The following is a 21,591-nucleotide window of genomic DNA, read 5'->3' as shown; positions in this document are numbered from 1 at the left end:
GTTCCTTTTCAATGAGACCTGCGTTTTTGCTCTGAGAAGTCTCGGTGTGACAACGCAAGCGTATTTACGTGAGCGCGGTCCCGTGAATTTGTTGCGCGAGTGCTCGTTTCGTGCACAAGCCCGTGACTCACTCGACCTCGACCTGGATTCGGTTTTCGCTTTTTTTTCTTTTACGCTTGCGTTGTCAAGCCCCTCTTGAGCAGACCTGTAGCAGACCTGTCAACGTGTGCGTTCCTCGCTCCCCGTTTGCAAGGCCCTTTAGACATTTTGAGATGTATTATACTGCAGCTACTATAATGACAGAGGACAACCTCTGACATTGTAGATTAGACAATAGTAGTATGTCTGTAGATCAGTGAAGAATTAGTTACTGCTATTTTTATATTAACTTTGTATATAATACACCCAATGGCAAACTAGTCTGTATACAGTCATACTGTAGATATATTAGCTAAAAAAAATCAAAAAAATCTATAAAAGGTTTTGGGCCATGGAATCTTTCTTTTTTCTTTTCTTCTCATTATATGCAAATCAGTAAGCATTGCTCAGACTGCAAACAATGTAGCCAACCATACAAACTCGTATTAGCTTAAAGCAGTCTTAAACTATAAGCTCACCTTTCTATCATCTATTTATGTTTTCCCTCATTCCATACTTGATTATATCTGTTGGTACCCTGACTTAGCTTTAATCTTGGATAAGAGAATATTAGCATGAATACGATGTCATTGTACATGCACTATCCTGCAGTCAGTGCAGTTAGCATTCGGGGCAACTGTGGCTCAAGAGGTAGAGCAGGTCGTCCAATGATCCATGGGTCGGCGGTTCGAATCCCGGCTCCTCCTGTCCTTGGGCAAGACACTGAACCCAATTTTTGCTGCCGATGTGCTGGTTGGTACCTTGCATGGCTTCCGCCGCAATCGGTGTATGAATGTGTCTGTGAATGGGTGAATATAATGCACAATCTATGTAAAGCGCCTTGGATAAAGGCACTATATAAATGCACCATTTACCAGCATCATGGATCTATAAACCATGTGAAAACTATTTGCATCTTAATATGGGGGGCATAGAACTTGAGGGACAGAGTGCCTCTAATAGCTTGTATAGATGAACATTTCAGCCTCAACCTATTTATTCTGTCTATATTAATTTACCCGTGACACAAATACAAAATTACAATAGAGCACGAATGTATTGTTAATATGAGCATGTATGAACTTGATGATTAAGGTTACCAGTGCAACAATTATAGGCCTGATCAGTAGTAGGCATATCACCTGATCACAAGATCAACTGACACAGTGCAATCAACTTATCGCTTAACGTCGACAAGACCAAGAAGCGGTAATGGTCTACAAGGGAGGGAGTTCGGACCCAATCTACAACCACAGGTCTTCTGTGGTGAGAGTTCCTTGGCGTTCAGCCGTTCACATCACAGAGGTCCTCACCTGGGACGAGCACACCAACAGCTCTTCCACCTCAGGATACTGAAAATGTACAGCATTGGACCAAAGCTCCTACTGGCCTATACTGTAGAGGCACTACCAAGAACATCCTGAACTGTTGCATTACAGCCTAGCGTGGGAACTGTACTGCTCTCAACAACAACGCTCTGCAGAGGGTGGTCTGAGAACAGCCCATGCAAAGCATCAGTTGATGCTTTCCTCCATCCAGGATATACTGTATACACCAACCGTTGTATCAGTGAAGACAGCAGGATTATCAAAGACCCCAACCACCACAGCTATTGACTGTTTCAGCAGCTACCATCAGCTGCTACCATCAGCTGCTACCATCAGCTGCTACCATCAGCGTGCGCGCGCGCACACACACACACACACACACACACACACACACACACACACACACACACACACACACACACACACACACACACACACACACACAATACAGAATAATACACATTATATTATCTTAACATCCAACACACACACACAGATACCTACATTTGTTCATAGGGTTAACATCACACTTGTGTGAAGTGTCTGAAAATATGTTGCGAGACATGAATGCAGTGTGTTATGTTGTAAAAAAAAGGAATCAGTCACAAGATGTATTATATCGGCCACATGATATCTCAATGTTTGTTTAACTGCTGCCCTAAACAAACATTAAAAGTCCATAGACTTGGCAGTCATTCAATTTTTGTTAATAGTGCTCTAAACAAACATTAAAAGTCGAATTACATAATTTAAAAAGCCAGGCAATGGAGGTGCAGCGCACCTACAAGTGATGTTATCAGGTTTTTATATATGGTGGCAACAGGGTGGCATTTCATTAATAGCAAGATGGCCTCCATGTGCATATGGTGAATGGCACAAGCGCACTTGGATTAACCTAAGATAGGTGGTGCTGAGGTAACTGTGCTTAGTGTTGCTGTACAGTCCCAGTCTTTCTGTCAGTGATTGCACTTGATATTATACAGTATTATATAATATTTCTATTTAGCTTTTTTTTTTTAATAATTAGTTTTCTTGTTGCTGCATTGTTGATGAGCCGGAAATAATCATTTTACGCTCTTATACTGGGATATTATAAAGCATTCACCCATTTTCAAACTATCTTCATATAATTGGTCCTCACTAGTACTCATAATATGGTACCATTTTGTCTACTTGGTCTGTGTCTCAGAGGAGGAGGTCTGAACAGTTCAGAAACCTGCCTAACAGTGACATCATCGATGTGGAATCCAAGCTAATAGAAATAGTCTTTCTCAGGCTCTCTCCTCCTGGAAAGTTAGCATGATATAATGGAAGCCATTGTTCTCGCTTTCATAAAATAAATAGGGCTGTCAAAGTTAACGCACTATTAACTAGTTAACTCACAATCCTTTTAACGGCACTATTTTTGTTAACGCGTGATTAACGCACTGTGAAGTTTGACAGAATGGTTGAAAGATGCATGGCAATTTTACACTGAAGAGTTGAATAATTGTTAAACAGCTGCATTACTTAAATTAATTTAAGTCTACACAATTAGAAAACTTAGAAAACATGTTATTTTGATCAACATGGCCTGTTATCTCTCGTAATGGTACCATTGGCCAACATCAATACAGTTCTTTAGTTTGGGTCTGGAAGGCTAAATGTCATCAAATGGTGGTCCGTGGCTCAAATGCAGAATAAATAATGGACCTTGATATGAAAAATCTTGAAAACCACTGATTTAAGGTATATTTAGAACGGATAAAAAATATGCGATTAATTTGCGATTAATCACAGTTAACTATGGACAATCATGTGATTAATCAGATTAAATATTTTAATCGATTGACAGCCCTAAAAAATAAAATAAAAAACTATATTTAAAAAATCTTGTTTGAAAACCCTGCCTAACGATGATGTCACTGTTAGGACTAGGCAGGTTTATGAACTGTCCACAGCCCTCCTATGAGACTCAGACCGAGTAGATAATGAGCATTAGTGAGGACGGAGGACCAATTATCTGAAGATAAATCGATCGACCGGTAGAGTAGTTAGAGTATTTAGTTCAGTACTTTTACTTTAACTCCACTGCATCTCAGAGGCAGATATTGTAGGCTACTTTTACAATTATTTGAAAACTTTAGTTACTAGTTACTTTGTACAAAAAAAACATGCATTGACAACTTCAGCCCTATACATTTCAGCCATTTGAAAAGATATTTAAAATATTTTTATACAATTGAATTTGGGGACATTTTGCATAATGAGTACTTTTGTACTTTTGATTTGATCTTTAGAAGTGGATATCCAGGAGTCAAAACTGGATCATTCGATATAAATGTTACTTCTGTTAGATTTTAGCATAGTATTGCTGGAACCATCGAGGGGCGACTGTGGCTCAGGAGGTAGAGCAGGTCGTCCAATGATCCATGGGTCGGCGGTTCGAATCCCGGCTCCTCCTGTCTACATGTCGAAGTGTCCTTGGGCAAGACTCTGAACCCCAAATTGCTCCCGATGTGCTGGTTGGTACCTTGCATGGCTTCCGCCGCAATCGGTGTATGAATGGGTGAATGTAATGCACAATCTATGTAAAGCGCCTTGGATAAAGGCGCTATATAAATGCACCATTTACCATTTAACCAGGACTGACAAACTCACCCAAAACCGGACTGCTTAGAGATTTAACCCTTGGCTACAAAGTTGAAACTCTAGCTAAATTAAACTAATAGCAAATTGAAGATTAATAGCTAAATGAAATGCAGCTACATCATGAGTTGAAACTTGGCTGCTCAACAAGAGTATATTTGGCCACCCAGAGCTGAGACTCACCGGCACTCACCGAGTTGAAACGTGGCCAGACGCAGACGGCCACACTCTATTTGGCCACCCAGAGTTGAACCTCGGCCACCTACTGAGTTGAAACTCAGCCACTAAAGATAATTGAAAAGGGGAGGTGGGGGTGTTATTTACTGCATTGATGTCTGAGTGAAGATTCTAGATTATTTATCGTTATATCCCATAATACAGGAATAAGAGGATTTGGGGTTTCAGCTCCTCGACATTGTAACAAAAATACAATGTGATGTGTGTGTCACTCACACATCACATTAGTACATGCCTTTATCCTATTAATAGGCTACAGATAAATTGAAAGACAACTTGTCAACTTCTAATGTACAGTCTGGCAGTCTACAGTCCATATTGTTTATTCAAACATAGGAAAATAATATCTTCTAAGATCTTGTCGTCGATGATCTCAGTGGATAAAGAATAAACTTCAGGCAGGAAAATGCCTCAAGAGAATCCCACTCACAGTGCTCCCGTCTCTTCTCCTCTTCTCCACTGCACTTGAATGGCTATATGGCAAGAGCATCCTCCGACAGATTTTGATTAAAATAAAAATAAATAAAAAACAGCAGGAGTGCAGGACTGCTGTTTGGAAATGTTTCGCATTTGAGGTGAATAAACAAAGAAAGTGAATGTATATGTTACTAGCATACCCATATTAGCCCACAGCCAGACTTCATCTGCCTGCACTGCATATTGCCCCCCACGCAGTGCAGCGCAGTGGTACTGTATATTAGTATCGCAACGCGAGGCAATACCCATATACTGTATGTGTAATGTTACACATACAGTGTCAACTAAGCTTTCTAACGCAAATGATGTAGCAAAGCAACTAACTTGAAAGGACCTATACGCTAAACTTAGAATATCAAGAGGATGGCGACAGCTCTCGTTTCACCAAAGCATAAAAAAGATGTCCCAGAAAACTCCTAAGCTAGAAAAAGAAAGAAAGAAGAAAGAAGTGACCACACAACTCTGAAAATTTCAGTCAACTAAGGGGTCTGATTAAAATCCTACATTTTCAGGAGGCATCCCTAGTGTGTGTGTGTGTGTGTGTGTGTGTCTTTTCAGGTGTGGCCATATCAGTCATAGCCTAGACAAATAGACTGAACTGTGGATTGCAGTGTTCACATTCTTTGTGATTATTCACATATACAGAGGCATTTTCCTATTTAACTACAGGGGTGAGTACTGTGTGGCAATCGACCACTGTGTCCTCTGCTTACAGCTTTCACTACTGTAATGTCACAGACAGATGCATCTGTTGTGAAGCTGAAAGTGTAGTCATCTATTCCAGATGACGACTTTCAAAAATGATGGAAAGCATATCCATCATTCATGCAACTCAGCCACCAAAGAAGCATGCTTTTTTTTTTTTATTATGTAAAATGATTGTTGTTTCTTTAGTTTTTCTTTTCGCATACCTCTTTCTTCGGGATACGCTCCATCAGACACGTCGACTTAACACGCAACATGACGACAGGAGAGGGAACAGGACAAGAAAATATTAATCCTGACAAAAGCACCATGGTAGTTTAGGAACTTTGACAGGATTATGAACACAAAGACACATACATGTACAGCACAGACTGTACAGTGTACAGTACACACAAATCTATTTTTACACATTGACGGATAATACACAGTAGACTTGAAACGCTGGAAAGACATCAGACAAATCACAGTCACAGTAAACAACAGGAATTAGTCATGGACAAAACATGTTGTGTTAGATGTGCATTTTGTGCAACCTCAATGAGACAGTGATTGATGGTATAAGATCCTTTAGTCATTGTCCACAGATTCATCTGTACGAATTTTGACGGTAGCGCACTCCACTTATTCATCGTCCGGGGGCTTGCATCTCTTCATGGTGATTTTTGTGATGAGCATTCCAGGCTTCAAGATATTATAGTCAAATTATCTTACTGCAATAATATTAAAATAAATAACATTTTATCAAATTTAGGGGCTTTTAAGAAATGTGTCATGTCTGCAAAAATGGCAGAGAAATATATTAAAACGTTGCCTAAGGTATGTGCACAGCACTACACAACAATCACACACCACAAACAGCTTCACCAAGTATTTTCATGTGCACACTATTGATGTGAGTGAGCACCGCTAGTGCACACTACACTAGTGATGCGCCACTAACGGCTCTTGCCATTACTGTCAGTGAGTGGCTCAGCCCACTTTTCTAGGAGGGTTATATGAAACAAGTGGAAAATGTATAACTAAATTGACAATGCAGCAAGCTAATTGGACTAGAATAAATCGGCTCATCCATTATTGGCCTTTCATCACTGCAGTAGCGACTCCAGGTTGGTCAGGGCAGAGGGCAACTGTTCAGCAGCAGTGTTTTCCTTCGTTAGTCCCTCTGTCAGGTGAAAAGTAGCAGCACGTGATTGTCTAAATCCTCCCACATCACCAACTCTAGCCGGCTGACAAGAGACTCATACGCATGGAGGGGATTGGCATTACAATTCAATTAGGGAGAGAAATTTAATAGGATGAAATATATCAAATATTCACTTGTTAAGCTGCCATCCTTTTTGCAGTGACTGTAGAGTCTGGTTTGTGTCTCCAACCACATCTTCTCTTTTTCCCCCTGCATTTTGTTTTTCTTGAGGTCATTATAAATGATCTGGGAGTTCTGGAAAAAATGTTGGCCTTTCACTTGTCACTTCCAGAAATCTTCATACAGAATCTTCATTGATATTCAGGATGAGTTTCTCTTTGTCATGTTTTATCGTTCTTGTTGTTTGAATTTGTTCTTGCTCTTCTTCAACAGCAGTTACACAGGTTTGAATCATCCATTGTGCCTCTGGCTTGGCCGGGCGGGCAGGGAAGGGATCCGTCACTGCACTATAGTGCCTCCTACAGGTTGACAGGTGTGCCTGTTCTGCTGGTAGAAGAACTAGATCAGGCATAACAATCCCAGCTGTAGTGGTTACTAGTGGACTACACGTGTGGGGGTCATTGGAAATTGGCAAAAAGACTGAACTGGGATGAGAGGAGAACAAAAATAAAAAGGTTCTTGAGGTCATAAATTATCTTCTGGACATAGCTTTGAATATTTAAGAAAAATGCTTAAATTGGCATTCACTTCACACAAAACAAAGGGTGACGATCGTCTTCAAGTGGCTTGCAGAGGTGTTTCATGGTTGGTGCTCTACCAAAACTGTGAAAAGACACTTTTCATATTCAATCAATTTACACATTGTTTTCCTGCTTGTGTCCATGTCTTCTGTGTATGGTGTGTGTGCAGTGCACTCTAAGTGTGTGCCATGATGACAGCCAGAGTCCCCACCCTTGATTGACAGAGCCAGAGAGAACGTCCACCATCATTCACTTACCCGCCTGCCCTGCGGCAGTTTGGTCGGAGTTCTTTCCTTTTTTCCACATCTTGGAATCCTCTCGAGCTCTGCTGACTCACAAAGCCCTGTAGTGTGCCAAGAAAGGTGAAAGAAGAATATTAGAATAATGCATGTGTGAATAACAACACCTGTTCAACTTCAGGGCCCACTTGAAAATCTTAAAAGTGTACATGGGCTGCATGCATGTTACACACACACACACACACACACACACACACACACACACACACACACACACACACACACACACACACACACACACACACACACACACACACACACACACACACACACACACACACACACACACACACACACACACACACACACACACACACACACACACAAAAGTCTGGGTTTGCCAAGTACTGTATTTGGGAAACCACTAGCAATATCTTCACGGCCCACAGTCTGTGAATCACTTATCTATTGCAAGCAATCTGACAACTATACATTCCAGATGCTCATGTGATATATTTATTTTTTACAGATAGTACAGCATTGATGTCACTCTGTTTCTCTCCGGTGTAGTTTCCCTAATCAGTCAGTAAGAGGCAGCAACTGGTGCCATTTATCCGTCTGCTTTGAACCCGAATACTGGATGAACGCCCACTTTAGGAATGTAATTATCACGTTTCCATCTGGCTGAGAGATGTGTGTAAGTTAGTTGTATCAAATGGAAATTGCAGTGCTATTACTTTTCAGTTGATCTGTATGATAGTGTTACAACATCATAATCAAAATAACTACATGGTTGATTAGGTTCATGCTGTACATATTATTTCCCGGAGTCTGGGTAAAAAAATAAAAACATACTCAAGACCAGTGTTGGGCAATATTACTTAGGAGAGTAATATGTTACTTATTACTTCTTAGAAAAAGTAATAATATTACATTACTTATTACTTGGAATCAAGACTAATATATTACATATTATATTATATTACATGCACCCCCCACACCCGCCAAAAATGGGATGTACAACAACACAATCTGCTTAGTCACAAATCACCCTAAAAGGCTATAAAATAAAGCAGTAATCTCTCTCGACCTTTTAAATGAAATGTTTTCAAGCCAACAGCCAACAAAACAATAAAGTAACATGTAATATGTGCTAATTTTACAGTAATTACCTAACTTTACTCATTACTGGGAAAAGTAATAATATTACAGTAACACATTACTAGTAACAGTTACTGCCCAACACTGCTCAAGACAAACAAATAACCTAGAAAAGATTTAAAAGGGAAACATTATAACAGTGCAAACTGTCTGGATGATTTCACCACTCCTACACATTCCCTATAGCCATGTCTAGTCTTGATTCCAGTGGGAGGCTGACAAAGTTAATCTTATGGGGGGTTTAATGGAATTGTGTCAGATTGAAAGATTGTCTGCTTTTATAGGACCAAAATGGAAACACCTTAAGGGCAACATTGTCAAGACAAAGTAAACAATCATTTTTTCTGAAAATGCTGCTGTTATGATTGTACAGTAGGTATAGTTTCCCATGGGAAACTACTGGAACTATAGTTATATGTACTGTAAGTACATAATAAAATGTCTTAAAAAACAAAACAAACATATTTGCACAGTAATTTGGCCTAATAGTATACTAGTGTACAAAGTGCAATTTTATATAGATTAATAAATGCTTAATACTTGAAATGATTGTCATCTACTGTTGGGGTGAAACAGTTAATTGGACTATAAGTTTGATTGATTGAGCAAAAAAACAGATTGCTATTTTTTGTGTGACAATTGTACAAATAAATATAAAATATAGCTTAGGTAGTTAATCACACTAATTGAGTTAGTTAGTATAGAAAATAAAATGATCCAGAAAAATGTGCTTCATGATAATTTGATTTATGCGATATAGAATATTAAAAAAAGATAATACATAGTTGCTGAATTAGAATTAAGGAATCAACTGGATCAGAAGAACCTGACATGACACTTTTTCCCCCCATTTTTGCGTTTTCAGACGGACACAGTGAAGAGAGAGACAGGACATGTGGAGAACAGAAAATACCAACAGCCGACAATGGTCCGGCCAGCTGGGAATCGATCCGGGGTCAACCTTTAGAAGGAATTCTGTGTGGAATGTGGTATGTGCTTTAACGATCCAGCTATCGGGTCACCCCACAACATGAGACTTTTTAACTATTTTAAGTGTTTATATGAGAGGTCACATTCATCACTTCATATAGACATTCATACCATTGCTATTTATTATTCTTGTAAAATTTGACCTAATGCAACTCAAGTTCAGGGTCTTTAACCTCTCATTGGATTGTTTTTAAGTGGGTGTGGTTATGAAAAGCAATGATTTATTTTTTTCTGTTCTTATCACTACATTTTCAGAATATGAAGTAGGCTTGAAAAGGTAAGTACCGGTACTGTGAATTACTACTTCTGTGACTAGCACTGCAGTGCTTACAGTGTGATTTTTCTTCATTTAAATAATGCAAATGTATGATATGTTGACAACACAATCAAATGTTTTAGCATCTTGATTTTGATTTGATTTGATTTATTTAGAAAAGCAATCATAATAAAACATTATAATTAATAATAGGATTTCACAGTAAAGTCCGAAGACTTATTTCCACTGAGGTCCTCTCACACTGAATTGCATTTAAATCCAGAAGTGACTTTAAATCGCATCACCACACTGTTTGCATGCATAGATATAGTTGCATGGAAATGATCACTCATGCTTATCTCTAAACAATGTTTTACTGACATTACTAATTCATCGTGCATTTAGTCTGCCATCACTCAAAATGTTAACCCTAACCTTTAATTCTAACATCTAAAAACGATTGTTGCACTCAAGAGTGTGAGGATGTTTTGCTTGGATTAAAATGGGCTGTTTAGGATGTCGGAGCACAGTTTGGGGACTACTATCGTAAAAGAAAGACATGATTGAAAGGCTTCAAAAATTATAGAATTAATTTCATTTGGAGAAAACAGCACATAGGATCAGTGTTACACTTTTAAGAGAGCATACATGTGTCACAAATAATTTTGGAAGTTCTAAATCTTAAATTGAATATGCTTACACTGTTTTGTTCAGGTGAAATACAATGGCACTATTTAGTTTGCAAGGATGCTTCCTACTGTAGGTAGCTATTTGTCGTTTTGTTTTAGGAAATAGCTGTGTGTATCGCTTTCTTACATTAGGAAGCGTATAAATCCTATAGGTTCAAGACAATCTGGGAACCCATTCGGTAAAAAACAAAACAAAAAAACAATAATAATAATACCTTTTTGTTTTGCTGAATCTGTCTTAAGCAAGTAACTCCTAACTCCTCAGGACTCCTAAATAATCATCTATTGTTACATTTGTGGTCACCTGAGATTTGCTTGGTGCCAGCCAGGTGTGTGAGAGGCTTGAGGCACAAGCGGTGACAAATTGTACATTAGTCACATTTTGTAGGTTGTCTCAATGTCAAATGTTGGATGTCTTAACCTAATAGGGAATGTTCCTACTTAAGTACCAGGTGATAGGAAGCTTCCTTGCAAATTGGACACAGACATTATGTAATATACACAACTACACAGCATTGTTAGTTATGAATGGGTTTTCTTCTCTTAAAAATCTCTGTTTTCACATCCTCTGGGAGGTGAAGTGATCATACACGCAGACACATTTTCAAATTGGGTTGTTTTAAATTGTATCTGTAATTTTTATTTGAGCTGTACACATGCTTATGCCCATGTCCCCAAAGGAACTGGGCTGTGGCACTAATGGTCTTGGCTCAGGGCAAGACCTTGAAAGTGAACCACATAACACATATGGCAAAAGCAAATCAGTCTGCAACAAGAGATGTCTGGGCAGGGGGCCTTTCAGTTTTCTCACAGTACTTCCCTCCCACTGAAAGGTTATTAGCGCATAGTTATTAGCGCACTAGTTATTAGCGCATTACCTTTACACTTCAGAGGTTGGTTGAGGAGCTTAGAGGAATCCCATCCATTTTAATTAATACCTAGCTGTGGGCCCGTGTGGACAATTTAACGAATAATATATCCACATTATGTGCACTCGTCATTATCCCAAAGATTTCACCCAAAAATGCTGCAGAGTGCATAAAGGGAAACATTTGTGTCGCAGTGAATAATAAGACCCATTCTTCATAACATGATTACATGGTGTCAGAACGTGGGCTGCCTGACACCACTAGTAAGTGATTATTACTCTCCAACACAAAAGGCAGACTGTCTTGAAAAGTGTTTGAGTGAAAATCGACAGAAAGCAGTGTTATTTATTAGTGTTATATTTATTTTAGTTTTTTTTTTCGTCAAAGTAATTCCTTTTTAGAAGGTTTAGGCTTTTTGCAGTCTCTTCTGGTATTATTATGCATTCTCAAATTCCTCTTCTGGGCTACTGTCAACATTAATGTCACTGAACTATGATCCGTTCACACGATTATACTGCATGACAATGATTCAGAGGAAATCTACATTTTTTTTACTTTTATTTGTATGATGACAAGCATTATAGGAAAGGGTTTCAATTGCTATACATTTACCCTCGTGACTACTGTGAGTTATGAATACAGTGTCGTGGTTATTTTTGTGATTCCGGGCATCAGCATGTTAGATGTGAGACCATTGTTCTTTCAAATGATGAAATAAGAGTAAAGCAGATGCCTGTGGTCCTTTGAAGATTGTGGGAATGATGCCCGAGATGCAGAGCGGCGAACAAACACATTTTGTTTAATGCCTTACAAGCTAGACATTTGAGCAATTCAGCCCTCCGGCAGCACAGATGACTGCACCACTGACCATGATCTCTTGAAATGGCATCTGGCGGGTTCTCAAATGTCCCTTACTGCAAATCTCTGCACGTCGCTGACTCCAGCAGAGTGTACAAGACAGAATGTATCTTCTGCTGTGTATAAATCACACAAAACTGGTTCCGGTGACAAGGCCTTAGCACTTACTTAGCAACAAATTAGTGCTTATAGCACTGTTATAACCTCTTGGTGGATTTGTCCATTAATTTCAATTAAAGAAAGCTGAGAAAGTTGGTGTATTACAGTATTATGTCATATGAAGTATGTGAGGGAAACCAAACACTTACCTATAACACACTGCCAGTTTTCTATTAATGTGCATGTTTGATGCTACGTACTGTTTGAACTCCTTCACCGTGTATCTTCTAGGCTCAACACTTACAGATACATCCATTCAAAACATCTGCCAAACAGGCGACTGAGGCGAGACATGGTGCAATGAACAACAGTATTCTGTGATGCGACAGTGCCTCAGTGGGACTGCATTGTTGACTTTCAGTATACATTCATACATTTAGGACATATGATGGGTAGAGAGAGAAATCCAAATACTAGCAATATCTTTTTTTAAATACAGCCATTCCTTTTAGGGAATACTCTAAATCTTGGGCCACATATTGATTTGACACCTACATCTAAAGTTAGCCATCGCCCTACAACCCCACAGCTATGACCTCGAGGCTGTGATCCAGCCTCACAGACTTCACACAGTGAAATTTAAACTGAGAACCTTGCATGCCTAACTAAACTCATTTAATGTGCCGTATCCAAATCAGCAGGTCTTCTAAGGCAGTGGTTCTACCTTTTAATTTGAAGAACCCATTTAGGTCCATTTTGGAATCCCCTCAAGGAAACCTGAGGGTCACTGGACCCCACTTTGAGAGCTGCTCTATGGCACACACATTATTACTAAAACGTTAAGAATGTACTGTTTTCTGTAACTAAACCTACTGTAGCTACAGTAAACAGACTATTAAACAAGCATTGTTATCGTTTACTGTACATGTAGGCTATTCAAAGCAACCTCCTTAATAGAGGGGAAAAGAAAAACATGTAATAAACATGTACGAGAAAAACACAAATGGGTTTATGTACTAGTACAATGATTACATATCTGTTACAGTTATAGACTTGATTGACTGGTTTACTAGGCTACTCATGCACCTGCTGCCACATATAGTACAGTTAACAGTACGTTGCATTCACCCTCCTTCTGTCCAAATCCATTGTTGACAGACAATTTTGATACACTTAGGTTGTTTGCTCCGACCCCCCTCTTTTCTCACTCCCATTCTATATAGGAATGGAGGACGAACCTACCTGTTCACAGTCCCCAATGCTCTCAGCTCTGTTCCTTTCAGGCAGAAAGTCTGGCACCACTGATACTTGAGTGCCCTGCTCCTAATTTCTGCAAGGTAATAAATCCTCCACGCAATCTGTGAGCCTGATGCTGCTTTGCTGCCTAGACCCAGTGACTGCCGAAAACACTTTAGGCTTTTTTTGTATTTGTGGTTACTGCAAACACATTGGAGGTTGGGTGGGCGGTGAAAGGGAGGGGGTGAGAGGGGGTGCACCACCATCAAGGATGGGGGTGGGGGTGGGGGGGTCAAATACAGGGTGGAGGGGTTACAGGGTGGATGGGGTTAAAACATGGTCTAAAGAACAAGACTTTTGGAGCGGGATAATTTTTTCCCATAAAGCACAAGTGATGACACCAATGAACAGAAAGCATGTGCTTGATGTGGGCATGTGACATGCCCATGCACAGAATCTAAATGTGACTTAAAATGTTCATGTATAGTTTATTAGGTTATAGAAGTATGCATGCTGTGTACACTATGTATCCTTATGTGCTGTAGCTGATTGTCCATGGAAACATACAAATAATACAAAATGCAAATAAAATGAGTAAAACCAAGCTGTTTTGATGTTGCAACGCATTTTATTATTATTATTATTATTATATATGAATGTTAATACATGACACAATAAGGCATATAGAACAATGCACTTTATTATTCAGGGCAGCACAAATAAAAATGAATAATTCCCGATCTCACTCACTGTCTTATGAATACAGACACTGCAGAGGAGACTTGAAATAGAGGTGCATTAGTATGAAATGCAGTTGAGTGACAAATTGTACTGTATGTATGACACTGCCAATAGCTTTAGTTGAGGCAAAACATTCCTGACATGTGCTGCATATGGCATATTAATCAGCATCTTGTTAACCATAATTGACATCATGTATTCCATAGAGGTCAATATTTATAATAACATTATTGTTGTAAACTCTAAGTACTGGACCCTCGTCTGGTTTGACAGACAGGTAGTGTGTGCAGGCTGGGTGGTGTGTGATAATCCGGTTGAAGTATTCCCCGGGCCCGCCGCAGACGAGACAGTATCATGCTACCTGTCTGTCAAACCAGACGAGGGTCCAGTACAGAGTTTACAACAATCATCATCGTCATCATCATCAAAATGTTCAGTTGTCAGTACCAGGGAACAAACAGTATGGCATACATACAGTACCTGTAAAAAGTAGTGGTGACGTAGCATCAAATAATTGTTTTATTTTATAATGTTGGTTTATCAATAAAATATTCCTGTGGCTCCATTACGTCTGTTGCAAATTATTTCCGCCTTCCATCTGCCAGGCAGAAGTTGTTATATTAAGAAATGACAACAGCCTGTAACAGCTGAAACAGGGAAGTCATATGAAGGTGTATGGTGTATTGTGTCACTCTTTGTGCCACTTGGCAGGATCCACGGCTCCTGGTCAGAGCTTTTCTTGTCCCTATGAACAGGGGAACAACAAATGACATTGACCAATAGGACCAGGACGTGTTTATATGTCGCACCCACAACAACATACCAAGCAGTACTACACACACACACACGCACACACACACACACACACACACACACACACACACACACACACACGGTGTTCTCATTCACAGTCACCCATCAACTCAGTAATCCATTGAACCAGCGTTAGGTTTAAGGTTAGCGTTTAAGGGTTAAATTCAGGATTTCACACCTCAAATGTTTATGCATTCCAATGTTACATGCTAAGTTTACCGAGTTAGATCAGTTTTTTTTTAAATACACATAAAACTGATATAAGCACATTACCAGTAAATATGATGTGTATATAATACTACTGGGAAAAAGGCAACGGTAAAAGCAGTTCAACCACACCACTCGAGAGACAAACTGCACTAGCACCTTGAAGAGATAGGAATGAATGGCCTCCAACAGTGTTTTTCTAACTTGCGTCAGACCCAAGTACCATACTTGCCCAAGCAGTAAAAAGGGTAAACTTTGCATTCAGCCACAGTAACAATCGTAAATCTGTCACACTTTGAGAAATACCCTTTTGGGTATCATTTTTCCACAGTTCACAGTTGAGTGCCTCCAGAATAGATTACGTATCGGTTCAATTATCTTGCAGTCGTTGGTGATTTAAAAGCCTTGAGACAATCCAGTCTCTGCTTATTAATTGTGACTTTGGAAATGGGAATGAAGATTTGGCTTATTGATTAATGATATGTGCAGAATATCTAACAGCATTACATTGGTTGTTTACAGTCACGCAACTCCCCATCTGAAAATATAGTGCCAGGGACCATCGGAACGAGTCGGAAGAGATTTGTTTTAAACATTTTCAAAATTATTCAAAATTTAGAGATAAGAACTTACGATTTTGTTTTAAAAGTAAAAAAGAAAAATAGTGCAGTACATATATGATTTTTTAATAGACGTAGATATGTGTATATTTTATTCTAACAAATAGCGCGACTAGTGAGAATAAACTAATTGAAAAAAAGAAATGCGCCACCAACGGAACCCACAACCGGAAATACAATGATTTAGTATTTTTCCTAAACCTGATCACACGGCTAGTTTTAGAACGAATACCAAGAGGTGGAAAGTCTGGTGACACGAGGTTAGCCGTAGTATAGTATGGGTTAGCGCCCCAGCCTGTGTCCTCCGTGAGGAGGAAGCCCAACAAACCTTGGTGAGGCCTTTAGGAGGGCCATTATAATCCACCACCACTCCTGAATGGAGTGCCTGGTACTGGGAGTCTGGTGCAACGCACAGGTCCTGGGCCTGCTGAGAGCAGGAGTGGACCTGGTGAGACGTAGGAGTGGCCCGGTCAGGAGTCAACCCACAGAGCCTAGTCCTTCCACGTGCCAGATTTTGGTTCTCCCAGTACCGGCAGAGTAGTTCCGGAGCAACGGATTGTGTGGCCTTGCTCATTCCCTGATGGACTGATCAAGGGTAGCTACTGGGACGTAAGTCAGGATTTGATCAACCCCGGCTGGGTCGCCAAGTGAGGGGTATGATGTTGGAAGACCCGAAACCCTGTTGACCTCAGAAAACATCACTGAAGATACGTCCCAGGTGCATCCATGCGATGTATTTTTAGTTATAGTTAAAATATGGTTAAATTGAACAGTGGTTTTCAACCAGTCATCCAGGATTCCGGGGACCACCAGTGGGGGGTTCCAGGTGGTCCCCAGCTAAATGATGTAGAGTTGGTAACCAAATGGCCCTCATTAGATATTTAACCCTTATATATCTTTAACTCTTGAGTGTGAGTTAAATTGTTAAACATCTGCATAATTAACATTACATAATTTTCAAGAAGTCTACACAATTAGAGAATGTAGTAGAATTGTTATTTTGCCAATCAATGCCTGTTATCTCTCCTAACGCTACCAACATCAATACAGCATGGTACTTTCAGCAACAAAATATTCTTTATGTTATATATATATTTGTTTTGGGTCCGAGAGGCTAAATGTCATAAATTGGTGGTCGTGGTTCAAATGCAGAATAAACTAGAAAAAGTGCCCTTCTGGGCACAGGTCTCCACCAGGATTTCTTCCTCAGCCTAGTGGGAATATGCGTGCAGTTTCATCGCAATCGGACGCTGCGTTGAGGAGTTGTGGCGATTTGTACAAAACGGGCTACTCCTGAGAACTGTAGGAGCCAATCGTGGCCAATCAGGATGGAATATGAGAAATCAAACAAACCTGTCTTGATCACATGACTATGGAGATCATGTGTACCGATTTGCGTGAAATTTGGATAAAATCTGAAGGAGTAATAATAGAAAATGTGTTTTACATATGTCGGCCTCCTGGTGGCGCTATAAAGAGCAGATGTGAAAAATTCCAGGCAAAGGTTTTTCCTTGGCCTCTAGGGAGTTGGCATACAAAGTTATCCACAGATCCGTGCAGTTAGAGGTAAAAACACTTTTGGGCCAGTTATAGCGCCACCTTGAGGCTGAGTTGAAATTGTTCATGTGGCATTTCGTCCTCGGCCTAGTGGGAATGTGGGTGCACAATTTCACGGAAATCACGCGATGTGTTTGCAGCATTTTGTTTGAAACTGAGCACTCCTGTGAACTTTGGAAGCCAATCTTAGCCAATCAGGATGGAGTCTGAGAAATCTGAAAGACCGGTTTCGTTGAATGGCTCTAGAGAGACTGTGTACCAATTTGCGTGATGTTTGGACAAAATCTGTAGGTGTACTGTGCAAAAACTTGTTTTGCACAAAGCGGCCTCCTGGTGGCGCTATAACGGGCCGTTCTGGAAAGTTTGGGGCAGAGGTTGATCGTTGGCATCCAGGGAGTGTGTGTGCAAAATTTGGCATCGGCCGGGTTAACGGTGGCCTAGATTAGCTCCTCACGGACGGACACACACACGGACGGACGGACACACGGACGGACGGAGTGCAAAACATACTCTCCCCCCATGCCTTCGGCCTGGTGGAGACAATAATGGGCCTTGATATGAAAAGGGTTGAAAACCACTGCTAGAACCATTAAAGTCTATCATACCAGCCTTGACAAAAAAGGATAGTGATTATGTGTCACAATCATATTTTATAGGCTACTTAGATCAGTTTGCTGGGGAACCCTTTCAAGGACCCATGCGGTCGGGGTCCCCAGACCCCACTATTTGCGAACCACTGGTAGTCGTAACGCATCTACAAAGCAGGTGCTGGACCAAAGGAAGACTATCATAAAAGATTTTTTTAAAGGTCTGCAGACTCTGCATACTGTAGAGCATTTACTGCAATGTATTGTTAAGTAGAGCAGTAGTGGCATGTCAAGCCTATGCTTTCAAGCATGGGCTTGAAACAGATGTACCAATAAATTGCACTTAAGGGAGCTACAGTGTGCGACTGTGCAGACCTTGTATCTCTTAACTCTTAACTGTTGATACAACTCGTTTGGGGCAATCAGGGTAGAGGTCTGAGAACAGGAACACTGAGGAACACTCAGTATCTAGTATGGTACTTGTTGTGCATATTTTGTTTTAATGCTGTCAAATTACCCATTCGAGACAAAGTCCTTAACTCTTACAATTTACAATTTAGGCATTTAGCAGACGCTCTTAATCCAGAGCGACTTACATTAAGCAAGAACAAAAGCATGGGAATACATCACATAAAAGCATGTATCATGAAACATGCGTAAGCTAAGAAAGTAACAGTAACAGTAACAGTGACAGTGGAATATCTATATAATGAAACTCTTGAACTTGAACATTATATGATATATTTTAGACACAAATTGCACAATATTCCAATGTTTGTTTTTGTCACTTATGGCAAATACAAATTGCACAATATTCCAATTTTGAATAAAATATTTTACAATTCTAGATTGGAATAAAAGATAACAAAAAATACATAGTGTCTGATTTATAGTGACATTATTATATACTAATTATATTATACTAATAACACAATCTGAACATCTGAGTTCATTAAATTAGTCTTCACAGTACTGTCAAATTATTATTAGGCTACTGTCTAAATATTAAGCACTTGGACCAAAATAAAGCGCTGTCCTGTTCTGTTGCAACACTACAGTATTTAACGGTTTTTAAATATAAATATTTGAAAAGAAACGTAAGTCTTTAACTGTTCTATTTAATGATATTAGAGTATTATAGACTGAACTAACATGCACTATATTTTGAGTTCATATCAATACAACTAATCATTGAGTAGTGTTATCAGGTTAATTCATAGCCTCATCAGAAAAAATGCTAAGATGTCAATTACAGTATGCACACATCAAACAGTTAAGAGGAAAAACAAATATTGTTAGGTAATTGTCTTAATAATTGATCTAGCTTATGTCATTATAATTAGACGATAGCATTATACAACTGTCTTTAATGGAATGCTATCTGTCTTACCTTGAGATATTTATTAGTGTTGCTTCTCACTTCTTGAGATTATCAGTGTCACTGTAGAGACATGTCCTTTTCAGCACCTTTGATGGATGCTCTGATCTCATTCTGGCCAGAGAAGCATGTTTGATTCTGTTTTAAGAATCCAAGGTCCCTCCGGGATAGTTTCTACCACTGACGTTGGTTTCTTCTTATGTTCTTTTTTCAGAACTTCAAAATTGGTGTTCCATTGCTGAAGGATTCTCACATGTGGCATTTGCTCTCTGAATCATCCTGTCTAAAGCCTCCAGTCATGACCAACCTGTGTACAATGTCTCAGTTGTCTCCAAATTCCTTTCCAACTGCCTCCCTATAAGTGTCTGCATCTGTTTCTAATGTCAAGGCTCATAAATTCACACCGAACCTGCCTGGCTCCCTGTCTCACTTTCAAATTTTTCGTCAGCGTCTACCCATTATTTAATATCCCCAACACATTTGTTCATTTGTTAACTTACACCCGAGTCTGTTCCCCTACATCTTGTTTCAACAAAGAATGTTATTTCCATATAGTAACCTATACTGCCTTTGGCCATTTTCATGTCACTCCATATGTTCCTGTGGCAGTTGTGTGACATGCTTGCAACATATTCAATGGTTAATATGAACTTTATTAAAAGGTTCAGTTATTACCTCATACATTATTTATTTAAAAAAAAGTAGCTGACTGACTCTGAACTTTGGTGATTTTATTTTGCATGAACATGTATGAGCACAATATCACTTAGTGACTACGTGGTATAATCTTTAGTCAGCAACATTACACCAATATTTTGATCTTTACGCAATTAGCAACAACTAGCAAAATGTATTCATAATCATTAGTCCCATTTGAAACATTTAGGGTAAGAATTGTATTAGTCGGATCAGGAAAGTGGTTAATGAGGTCACACCATGTGTCTGATTTACTGCTCTGACAGCTTAACCAGTCAGTCCTTGACAGAATGTAAATCAGTAGATATTTTTGAATCTGTGGTTGTTAAATAAATACTGTAGGTTACTCAAAGAAAGGTCAGAGAACATCTTGTGCCTTGTCAGGCTCTTATACACATAGGCCTACTTGTACATTTGTCTTAAGACATTAAATATAGAGCTTTACTGATTCCCATTATGAAATGAAATGTCTTAAACATGTGTGGTTGTGCATAGTAGTACTAGTGGTAGGCCTACTTCTGTGGCCTACTGGCACTGTCTGGCAGTGTGTAAAATTTGGCGCCAACTGGACCAGTGGTTTGTGAGATTAGCTACAGACACACAGACTGTGACAGACAGACCTCCTGCAGAGCCATATGGCTTAAAAACAACAGCTGGGCAGAAAATCATGCAATATGTCAAACTATCTTAACAGTAATTAGCAGTAGCATGACTTAAGAACAGTTACAAATGTGAAGACATTGGAAATTGAGTTCCTGGTGCCATCTGTCAATGTGTTGAATTTGACACGTTGGACAACAGGGAAGAAGAAGCATGCAAACATACAATATGAACAATTTCAATTTTCAACCTTTCCTGTTCCCGTTGCCAGAAACTGTGGAGAGGAAAGAAATAAAGAAAAATGAGTGAGAAAGATCCCTAATTATTTTTAGACTGTAGTGCCAGAACTGCTATACTCTTATACTATTTGCATGATTGCATAGTCTTTGAGTTTGAGTGCTCTTTTCACACTTTGCTGCGTCTAATCTCAGCTGACGTTCATCATGTGAGATTCAATAGGCTGGAAAACTCTAACTCATTATAGTGTTACCGGACTGCTTTGCATAAACGCTCAGAGACATTGGCAGATGCCGTCACCATAGTTGGTGCCTATAGTTACAGTTATCTAGTTCCATTTGGGGAAGACAAACGTTGATTA

General features: G+C 39.5%; 1 protein-coding gene and 2 long non-coding RNA genes across 5 annotated transcripts in view; 1 reads left to right on the top strand and 2 right to left on the bottom strand.

Annotated features, from left to right (window-relative positions):
* igfn1.1 (immunoglobulin like and fibronectin type III domain containing 1, tandem duplicate 1) overlaps positions 1-13,942 on the bottom strand; it is a 29,183-nt gene extending 15,241 nt beyond the window's left edge. The window contains exons 1-3 of one of the 2 annotated variants that reach the window (XM_083770509.1): positions 13,801-13,942; positions 7,655-7,740; positions 5,720-5,755 (exon numbers count right to left, since the gene is read on the bottom strand). In XM_083770509.1, the coding sequence (XP_083626635.1) occupies positions 5,720-5,755; positions 7,655-7,703 (85 nt within the window). In that variant the 5' untranslated portion in view covers positions 7,704-7,740; positions 13,801-13,942. The remainder of the gene's footprint in view (positions 1-5,719; positions 5,756-7,654; positions 7,741-13,800) is intronic. The other variant, XM_083770510.1, reaches the window with a different exon arrangement.
* LOC310862562 overlaps positions 1-20,320 on the top strand; it is a 39,204-nt gene extending 18,884 nt beyond the window's left edge. Inside the window, exons 2-6 of one of the 2 annotated variants that reach the window (XR_014569582.1) lie at positions 7,567-7,759; positions 8,207-8,333; positions 9,663-9,786; positions 10,043-10,064; positions 19,912-20,320. This is a non-coding gene — a long non-coding RNA (uncharacterized lncRNA). Of the gene's footprint in view, positions 1-7,566; positions 7,760-8,206; positions 8,334-9,662; positions 9,787-10,042; positions 10,065-13,781; positions 13,872-19,911 lie in introns of those variants that run through there. The other variant, XR_014569583.1, reaches the window with a different exon arrangement.
* LOC310862564 lies at positions 15,050-19,916 on the bottom strand. The gene is made up of 2 exons (XR_014569584.1): positions 19,710-19,916; positions 15,050-15,280 (listed from the first exon to the last, which is right to left on the bottom strand). It is a non-coding gene; the product is annotated as an uncharacterized lncRNA (long non-coding RNA).
* Positions 20,321-21,591: the final 1,271 nt, after the last annotated feature.

This window comes from Protomyctophum parallelum, assembly GCF_964188405.1.
Source record: "Protomyctophum parallelum genome assembly, chromosome: 8".
NCBI classification, from domain to species: domain Eukaryota; kingdom Metazoa; phylum Chordata; class Actinopteri; order Myctophiformes; family Myctophidae; genus Protomyctophum; species Protomyctophum parallelum.
Note: the sequence above shows the minus strand (reverse complement) of the source record. Positions and strands in the feature narration are given on the sequence as shown.